The sequence below is a fragment of the Triticum aestivum genome, chromosome 5B (genome assembly GCF_018294505.1).
Source record: "Triticum aestivum cultivar Chinese Spring chromosome 5B, IWGSC CS RefSeq v2.1, whole genome shotgun sequence".
In the NCBI taxonomy this organism is placed as follows: domain Eukaryota; kingdom Viridiplantae; phylum Streptophyta; class Magnoliopsida; order Poales; family Poaceae; genus Triticum; species Triticum aestivum.
In genome coordinates, this window is record NC_057807.1 from 534,416,132 (window position 1) to 534,425,973 (window position 9,842).

At 46.0% G+C, this 9,842-nt stretch overlaps 1 protein-coding gene across 2 annotated transcripts; it reads left to right on the forward strand.

Annotated features, from left to right (window-relative positions):
* The first annotated feature begins 1,434 nt into the window (after positions 1-1,434).
* LOC123116786 (protein DETOXIFICATION 21) lies at positions 1,435-6,428 on the forward strand. 2 transcript variants are annotated; one of them, XM_044537693.1, is made up of 8 exons: positions 1,435-1,805; positions 4,154-4,695; positions 4,805-4,891; positions 5,076-5,132; positions 5,229-5,467; positions 5,624-5,742; positions 5,849-5,935; positions 6,103-6,428. In XM_044537693.1, the coding sequence occupies exons 1-8, from the start codon at positions 1,533-1,535 to the stop codon at positions 6,184-6,186; spliced, it is 1,488 nt and encodes a 495-aa protein (XP_044393628.1). In that variant the 5' UTR covers positions 1,435-1,532; the 3' UTR covers positions 6,187-6,428. The 2 variants fall into 2 exon arrangements, with proteins under 2 accessions (XP_044393628.1, XP_044393629.1); XM_044537694.1 differs by lacking the exon at positions 1,435-1,805 and adding an exon at positions 3,286-3,563.
* The last annotated feature ends 3,414 nt before the right edge of the window (positions 6,429-9,842 follow it).

Genomic DNA, 9,842 nt, shown 5'->3' on the forward strand with positions numbered 1-9,842 from the left:
ATAGGGGTAGGGTGTGCATGTGTGCCTTCATAGGGGTGACTGTATGCGCGTATGTATAAGCACTTGCGTCTGTACCGTGTTAAAAAAAAGCTCATATTGTGCTTTTAGTAATAGATAGAATAGATTGCTAGATAGACGGAGGCATACGTGGAGAGAGGCGATCCATCCTCTTGTCTGCCTATTGTATGGCTGGTAGGTCGTGCTTGTCCACTTGTACTTGTCCCATTTATTTGTACCCTGAGAATTAGATCGATCAGCGTGATTTCAACGCTCGGTCCCGACCGACCTTGGACGAGATCCAGATTTATGGAGGCGGTGACGGCACGCAGGCCCGCCGACGTTAACTACTCCCGTCCCGTGCCTAGTTGCATGCGACGTCGATGGGGCTGGCCTAGGGACGTGCACGTCCCACGTTAGCCAACGCGGTCAAACAGATCAGACTAGCTAGGAAACAACACACACACACCTGACCTAGGCCCGAACGTGTGCACATACTGGCCATGCAATGCTAGCAGCCTAGGAAACCACACACGCTTAAGATTTGCACGCCCCACGTCCCGAACCCCCTACGCTCCAAACATCCCTGCTCTCCTCTCATCACATCTGAGTAATAATAATAATAGTAGTAGTACTAGCAGCAGCAGCAGTAAACCGAGGAGAAAGAAGAATATACTTAGGGCCTGCTTGGATGCAAGGGACTATTTTTAGTCTGACTAAAAATAGTCTCTTTTAGAGACTAAAGTTTCAAGCACCCCTGACTAAAGAGAGGCTAGAATTAGTCTTGAGGCTAAAACTTTTTAGTCACATGAAACCTACTAAAATATGTATTAGCCCTCTCTCCTCATTTAATTCCTCTCCTTTAGCACATGCGAGTTCTGGATTGGATGGTTTGAAGGATAATAAATGCTCAATAACTTCATTTTAGTCTCTTTAGTACTTGATCCAAGCATGGGTGAGGCTAGCAAGTTTTAGTCTCACTACTTTTAGTCATTGACTAAAACGTATCCAGACACCCTTACTAAAGCTAAATAAACAGACAGCGCAGTAGATGCACACAGTTTTGGCGTCAGGCGCACTGACAGAAGTACTGTTTTACAGGCCAATAGAGTAAACGCTGGGGACTGATGGGCCAACCGCAGGACAGATCCTGGATGCATCTCGTCCCGTCTCGTCGTCATCCATCCTAGCCATAGTACGTGTTCAACTGCCTGCCGCGCTGCCCCGTCCGGCCGGCGGGCGCACTGACAGAGACAAAGCTACCGGCAGTGCGACGACGGGGGAAATCTCACGTGCCGACGTGCCAGCGCCCACGCCGCACGTGCCGCTGGTGGAGCCACAGGGGCCGACTCGTCCTCGCATCGCGCGCCCCCGCCTACAAATTAAAGACGCTTTGCTTGCCCACCGATAGGCGACACCACTGATCCGCATCTTAACCAGATCCTCTCCAGGGCTAGATTCCAAGCTACGTGCATAGCATAGTTGTCTCACTGAGCTAACCAGGGGCGACCTGCAGCGCCTTCAATCCTTCATCAATGGAGAAGAGCGGGGAGGAGAGCAAGGCCCCGCTGCTGGAGCCCTGCAGGCCGGCGGCGGCAGAGCACAATGCGACCGGCGGGCTGGGGCGGCGGCTGGTGGGGGAGAACCGGAGGCTGTGGGCGGTGGCGGGGCCGTCCATCTGCACGCGTTTCTCCACCTTCGGGATCGCCGTCATCAGCCAGGCCTTCATCGGCCACATCGGCCCCACCCAGCTCGCCGCCTTCGCCCTCGTCTCCACCGTCCTCATGCGCTTCAGCAACGGCATACTGGTATCTATCTCTCCTTCCTTCCATCAATCCGTCTGCCAAACATCTTATTACCGTATTGTAGTAAAAAATATGGCATTGCTTGGTTAATTGTGTCTGCCTGCTTCAGTCTGTTTTTGCCAGTTCCATCATAGTACGTATAACATAAATAAACAGGAGCATGCATAATACTCCCTCCGTTTGGAATTACTTGTCATCAAAATGGATGAAAATGGATGTATCTAGAACTAAAATATATCTAGATACATCCATTTTAATGACAAGTATTTCCTGACGGAGGGAGTAATTAAGAACACTGTTCCTCTTTTCTCTTATTGGTAAAAAATAGAGAGTATAAGTAGCGTGCTTTCATACGGACGATCATGATACAAACATGATAGAGAAATACATACGCCAACTGCATCCTGACCCTTGATCCCAACAACCACAAAAAAACGTGTCGTGGTCCATCTTTGGCACAACAAAAGTACAGATTCTTGTCGACTTGAGAGGAAAAGTTATAGTTCTTGACTTGTTGTCGTCTGTGTGCTTTCAACTTTTTAAGTCACCGTCAATGTCAAAAATGGAACAACCTTTGGATTATTCTTTGAGCGAAAACAACCCCATTGGATAATAGTCATCATGGGCCTGCATTTCCCGAGAGAACGTGGCATGTTAACTTTTCCTACAAACCCCACACTAATTGCAAGGAATATTTGGACGCGTAGTTCATACATTTAATAATTTTTGTAAATTAGAATTTATTCATGAAATTTTAAAGATGTTAAAAATACAAAAAATAATCATGAAGTAATTTTTTCATGAACTTAAAAGTCTTTTATGAATTTCAAAGAATATTCGTATTTTTGTAGAAAATCCATAAATAGAAAACAAAGAAGAGAAGAGAAATTAAAAAAGAGAAGAAAAAAGGAATAGGAAAATGAAAATAGAAATAAAAAGCCGACAGAAAATTAGTAAAACCAACAAGGGAAAACACATGAAGCAAGAAACAAAAATCCGCCGAACCTTCCGAAGCTTCCGAAAACCAGAAAACCCTCTCTTACTTGGACAGTTGGACTTGCCCATTGCAGTGACTCGGCACGCTACTGGTGTTGGGTCCCAGTGTCCCACTCACCAAATGTTTTTTAGCAGGTCCCACCCAGTCGCGGAGCTTCATGGGGGCCAACCTGGGCGGTGCCCCCCCCCCCCCCCCCCCCCCCCGCCCCCCCTCCCCAGCCCAAGAAAAAAACACCTACTACTCATTAGTTATTCTGCCATATGTCCAGTAAAAACAGGCTAAACCTCATAGTTTTGCCCCTCCTTAGCTCATTGCCCCTCCAAAGATTTTTCCCAAGCTCCGCCACTGGTCCCACGCACCAATTTTTTTTTGGGAATTACCTACCAAATGGGAAATGCGTTGGTGGACGTGTAGGAATTTTTTTTTGGCACAAATGGGCAGCCCAGAAAAGCCCATGAGGCCAGTGGCCGACCACAACACTTCCAGTCCTCTCCTCCCTCCACCCGCACCGCGTTCGCCACGCCGTCGCCGCTGTCTCCACCAGCACCGCCTCCCCATTCCAGCCGCCGTCGCCGCCATGTTTCTGGAAGAGGCCACCGTCGGGAAACGCCGGGGACCGAGCCGATCCTTGCAGTGCGAGGGCGCCTCCTCTACTATATCTCCAATCCTGCCGATACTCTCTTCAGCTCCGGCGGCGGCTTCGTCGGCTTTGACGGCAGACGCAGCCGGGGACGGTGTAGGAGGCCTTCGGCAGCAAACTAACGGTATCTCTGCTCCCCCCCCCCCCCCCCCCCCCCCCCCCCCCCCCTCTCCCTCTTATCTGTCTCCTCCACGGCTTGATGCAGATTCAGGTTGCAGCAACTTGGTAACTGAATGATGTCGAGCAAGGTTCAGAGTTCAGACACCTCATTGCATGCCATTCCCTATTAGAGCTTGGTAGTTGCTAACCCTACGATGAACATTATTGAGCAACATAGAGTTAGATGACCTCTGAATCCTTGATCCTTAATTCCTTATCGACCTACTAGCTTCGCCATTCTCCATTAACTGATCACCCTCGATATAGCAACATGTCCACTTACATCCTGAACTTCAGAGATTTCACTGCACCAGAAATAAATTTCTTGAGATGAGAAAGAAAAGGAGCTGATGATCTTAATAACTACTTCCTCCGTTCCTAAATATTTGTCTTTTTAGAGATTTCAAATGGACTACCACATACTGATGTATATAGACATATTTTAGAGTGTAGATTCACTCATTTTGCTTTGTATGTAGTCACTTGTTGAAATCTCTAGAAAGACAAATATTTAGGAATGGAGGGAGTAATAAAATGTGCTTAAACTGAATGCAGCTGGGCATGGCGAGCGCACTGGAGACGCTGTGCGGGCAGTCATACGGGGCGAAGCAGTACCACATGATGGGGATCTCCCTGCAGCGCTCCTGGATCATCCTGACCGGCTGCGCCGTGCTCATGCTCCCCATCTTCGTCTTCACCGAGCCTCTCCTCGTCTTCATCGGCCAGGACCCGGCCATCAGCGCCGTCGCCGGGACCATCTCGCTCTGGTACATCCCCGTCATGTTCGCGTGCGTCTTCAGCTTCACGCTGCAGATGTACCTGCAAGCGCAGAGCAAGAACATGATCATCACCTACCTCGCGTTTGTCTCCCTCGGCGTCCATCTCTTCCTGTCCTGGCTCTTGACCGTTCGGCTGGACCTTGGACTCGACGGGATCCTGACCTCCATGGTCATCGCCATGTGGATTCCTGTGTTTGGGCAGCTCATCTTCGTCTTCGGCGGTGGCTGCCCTCTCACATGGACCGGGTTCTCCTGTGTGGCACTCACGGACCTCGTTCCTGTCCTCAAGCTCTCGCTATCCTCTGGTGTGATGCTCTGGTATGAACAAACTTGAATTTTCACTGTATATGCAGTATCAGCCCTTTTCAGAATTTTGGATGCATCTAGCCTAGCAATAATGCTTGTTTGTTCCTGTTTGCATTTTCAGTTTGGAATTGTGGTACAACACCATATTGGTGCTCCTAACCGGGTACATGAGGAATGCAGAGGTTGCACTCGACGCTCTTTCAATATGGTAATACACACGTACTACTTTATATAATTCAGAGTTCAGTCTCTCATTGTATATCTTTGGTTTTTCCACACTGGCCAGATCGGTAACTAGCACATATGTCATTTCACTGTTTCGTATTGTTTCGCTGTCGTGACACATGAGAAACTAATTAATTAATGTGATTTTCTATCTCTGAAATCTGCAGCCTGAATATCAACGGTTGGGAGATGATGATTTCTATTGGCTTTTTGTCTGCAATAGGGTAGCTTCTCGATCTTAGAACTCGCTATATATTATTCCTATCATGTGATTGAATAATTTTTCAGATTTTTGATGATAATGATTTTGTGTGTGATAGAGTGCGTGTTGCAAATGAGCTTGGAGCTGGAAGTGCAAGAAGGGCCAAGTTCGCCATCATAAATGTCGTCGCCACTTCCTTCTCAATAGGCCTTGTGTTCTTCATATTTTTCCTTTTCTTCCGCGGAAAGCTTTCCTACATATTTACCACCAGTGAAGAGGTAGCTGCCGCAGTTGCAAGCCTGTCGCCTCTTCTAGCCTTCTCCATCTTGTTGAACAGTGTGCAACCAGTGCTATCAGGTTTGCTTTAGCATTTGACTGAATTCTAAATGCATATACATTACAATCATTTCGTCTGGTAACTTTTTTGAAAAAAAGGAAAAATGTTTGCCTTCTATACTGATACAAGACTCTTTTGGTATACTGAAACTATAATCCCGTTTGATCACCCTCCAGGTGTTGCTATCGGTGCGGGTTGGCAAAGTATAGTTGCCTATGTTAACATCACAACATATTACTTGATTGGTATCCCTGTTGGAGCAATCCTTGGTTATGTTTTTGGATATCATGTGAAGGTAAGAACATTATGTATCAGTCAATCAGTTACTAAAATAATTATCCTTGTGCCTCTTGGCTCTAATAAGTTGTGTCCTAACTCGATATCCTTGGTTGTTGCTATAGGGCGTTTGGGTTGGCATGCTGCTCGGAACACTGATCCAAACAATTGTACTTGTGTTCATAACAATCAGGACTGACTGGGATAAACAGGTTAGCTTTGCTAATTGTTCGATCATTATTGTACTCAAACGTTGTTAAGTAAAGTCTTCATATGTGTAACTTATTGCGCAGAAATTCATAAGTATATATTGTGTGCTAGACTAGAAGGGTGTAGGAGATATACTCAATTATGGTTTCTATTCCTTCTGATTTTTCAGGTAGAGGTTACTCAGGAGAGATTGAAGAGATGGTACATCACGGACGGAAACAAAGGGAAGCCAGATTCAGGGGGAAGTCCATGAGACTAAGAATCTGGCACATGTAGTGAATCGCCATCAGATAGAGGAACTTGTGTGTCCGGCTTGATCAGAGTTTGTGGCGCTTCAGAGGATAACTACAATTCTTTCAACATGTCAAGAATGAACGGATCGAACATTAGTAGGCGTAGGCGTGTTGAAGGTTGTTCCTCAAGATCGAGCAAACGATGACAGTGATTCAGGCTCCATTTTAGAGAAGGAAAAACATGTTACTCAAGGGACACATGAATGGATCCACCACTGCCTCAGCATGTAAAATATGCCTTGGACTGCTGTGAGGTAGCTGGTGGCACGAGTGTTGTTGCATGTTGAAAGATTTTGGCTGTGATTAGCAAACATGGTGCTTGTATATCGACTGCATTCGCTTGGCCTTGTCATCTTGTGTCTTGTTGTGATCATCAAACAATCAGTTTGGTGTAGATTCTATCGGTTTAATTACAAGTCGACATGAAACTTGTCGCGGTTTATACAATATAGAGGGGAATGTGATAGTAGCAATTGTATTACTAGCTAGTAGAAGCCTAGAACAGAAAAACAGAGACCGAAAGGCAGGTTGAGCACACCAATTACAGGGATCTATTATATGCAGCAAGCCAATGAATTAGTACATGCGCGCATAGTCCTCTGGCACTTGCTAGCAGCCACCGGCGCCACCACCAGCACAGCCACCGGTACTGCCAGCGCCGCCGCCGCCGTCGTCACAGCCACCGGCGCTGCTAGCCGCGGCAGCAGAAGCAAACATGGCGCTAGACATGAATGAAGCAGGGTCGCTCGCTGGATTTCCCGCGGACCAAGGCGCGTGTCTCGCTCCCCCGCCGCGTTCCTTCCCGGAGCAGAGGGTGCGGAGGAGGACGGCGAGCAGCATGACCGCGGCCACGGCGACGAACGCCCCGATTATCGTGCCAGCGCCGGGACCGCTCCCGCCGGCGCTGAGGTCGGCCAGAGCCCTTCTTCGCATCGTGAACGCTTGCATGCACGCAGCTGGACCCGGACGTGCCGGACGGGCAGAGCTGCCGGACTATATGTAGTAGCGTCATACTAGCTTAGATCGAGTCATGCATGGGGTTACCGTTGAATTTTCACTCGGAGAAAAACGATCAAACACGTTGAAAGAATTAACATGAGGCTAGCTCTTCGTGCTTGCGTACGTCTTTGCTTCATGAAAGGTTCTTCGCCGTGTTGAATGTTGAACGCTGAGTTATTGCGGTATGCGCGGCTGACTTGTTGGTTCCATTTCCACTACTTGAACAGACACAAAATACATTGGTATACTCTGGAAAGGGGAGAAAGTGGTAGCTCCGAGAGGGTGGCCACGGTCAACATTCAACAATATATGATTTTCTTTTGCGCGGCATCAGACTATAGACACTTTTCATCCATCAGACTAGTGGAAGGCCGTCCGAATCATAATTAGGCCCACAGGAGATTTGTTGACTTGTTTGCTAATTGATTGCTTCCTTCCTTAATTAAATGCTTCCTTCATACAACTCCCTCTATCCCGCTGCGCTGATCTCTCTATTACGGTTTACTAGATGATACCCCGCGCGTTGCTGCGGGAATAGTAGTTCATTTGATGTGGAGTTTGGCCTGAGTGTTATTCACATTACATGACTCCAGAGGAAAAAAGGCCCAAGGGGGCATATTGTTTACTTCAATGTAATATATCATTAAACAAAACTAACAAATTCCAGTGATCCATTCCATCACGAGTGCATTGCAATGGAACAAATAAGGTAGTAATAATTATAAGTGGGGCCAAAAGGAAGAAACCAAAGAGTCCCCTATCCAGCTTTCTTGTATTGATGTGTAACAAAGGAAGGATGGAATCAATCTAAATAAACACCTTCAATTTTATTTGTAGCATTTCTATCAACAGTACACGCCTTTAAGGTTTGCAAATAAGATGGTTTTGCTTTGAGGACATGCCAACAATGGACGGGAAAACATAAGTAAAAGAGATGTGTGAAAGCACAATCTTTTTATTACTGGATAATATTTAAAAATTGATAGTTAGGAAAATATGAAGAAAAAAAGGCAGGCCTTTTTTATATAAAGGAAGGACCCGAAAGCCGGCTCCATTGTCTACGGTGGCACAGTTGCAAACTCAGCAAGGGACCCTCTCGTGAAGAAACCAAGGTTGTTACCTTTACACATAGAGGACTTACAGCCATGCTAGAAGCACTCTCCTGAAAACACTGAAAATATTATAAGATCTGCAAGGAGTATAGCTCTTATAGATTAATTCATCCGGAAATGCAACGGTTGTCAATCCAGTAAGTATGGCACCACCAAATTTCCACAAAGTAGACTAAGAAAATGACTTCCAATCAAGTGTTAGCTTAAGACAAAAATGCGGAAACCATACATGCTTCATAGTTTAATTATTCGGTAACACTTATGGTCTTCATCATTGTACAGTTTTCAGCAGTCCCAGTAGTGTTTAAGGACTATGACCTGAAAATCACCTTTAAACAAATAAGTAATTCAGGGAGAAAAGTACAAGCATTGGAAGAAAAGTTAGTATATACATATGCCATCCATACATTTTGATAGAGCTCGCGTTAGACAGGCATCTGAAAGGATTTTTTTTCATATATTCTAATAAAAGCAGCAACTACATGAAACAAAAGCAACTGAGCTATAACAGAATTTCATGCCAAAATTCACTAAAGCAATTTTTTTTGCGAGAAGGGTATGATTTTATTCCTCTGAAATAGGGTTACAGTCCGCTAAAACAAAATTAGAAACATTGTCTGAAACACAGTGCAAGCAAAAAGCGGTGCGACCTCCAGATCTACTAATATTAGCTAAATTATGAGCAACACTATGCCTCCCTGTTACTTTTTGTGCTGCAATAGGAAAAGCTAGATAAGTTTAAGAAATTAATTAGGCTGTACATTACAGGAAAAAAATCAGTAGCGAGCCAACACCTCTAGTACCACTTCCTCTTGATAAATGATTTTCATGAAATTTACCAAATCAAAAAACAACACAGCGCTAAAATATGAGTAAGCCAGGAAGCCTACACAGCACTCTTTCTTGTTACAACATCATTCTGTTGGATTTTGCACGCATATATCTCAGTTCTGATCCAGCACCTACATGGCCAAAATACAGATGTGAAAATCTCACCAGCAACCTGCTGGAATTTAGTCTATATTGGGGCAGCCCAATAATTATTTCAGAAATTCCTAATAAATCCTAGAGGCCCACTTAGCCCATTTGTGCAAGGCAAGGGATACTACTAAAGTTTAGTCCCACATTGCTAGTTTAGAGGGAGTTGGACCTCTTTATAAGGGAGGCTCCTTCCCCACTTGTATGAGCATGAGAACAAGAGGGACATCCACGCGCGCTCCTCCTCCGCCGCCCGCCGCGCCGCGCCGCGCCGCGCCTCGCCTCGCCTCGCCTCGCCTCGCCTCGCCGCGGGAATGAGCCGAGCATGGGGTTGCGAACATGGGGTTGTTTGGCGAAAGTCAATGTTCCAATTCCAAAGAAGCGGAAACTTGGACCAAAGACTGTGGATTGTGTTTTCTTGGGATATGCTTTTCATAGCATTGGCTATAGATTCTTGGTTGTAAAATCTGAGGTACCGGACATGCACGTTGGTACGATCATGGAGTCGAATGATGCGACTTTCTTTG

Coding starts and splice junctions, on each gene's coding strand:
- LOC123116786 (XM_044537693.1), top strand. CDS start 1,533: ATGGAGAAGAGCGGGGAGGAGAGCAAGGCCCCGCTGCTGGAGCCCTGC. Junction 4,696..4,804: donor TCCTCTGGTGTGATGCTCTG/GTATGAACAAAC, acceptor TTGCATTTTCAG/TTTGGAATTGTGGTACAACA. Junction 5,936..6,102: donor GGACTGACTGGGATAAACAG/GTTAGCTTTGCT, acceptor CTGATTTTTCAG/GTAGAGGTTACTCAGGAGAG.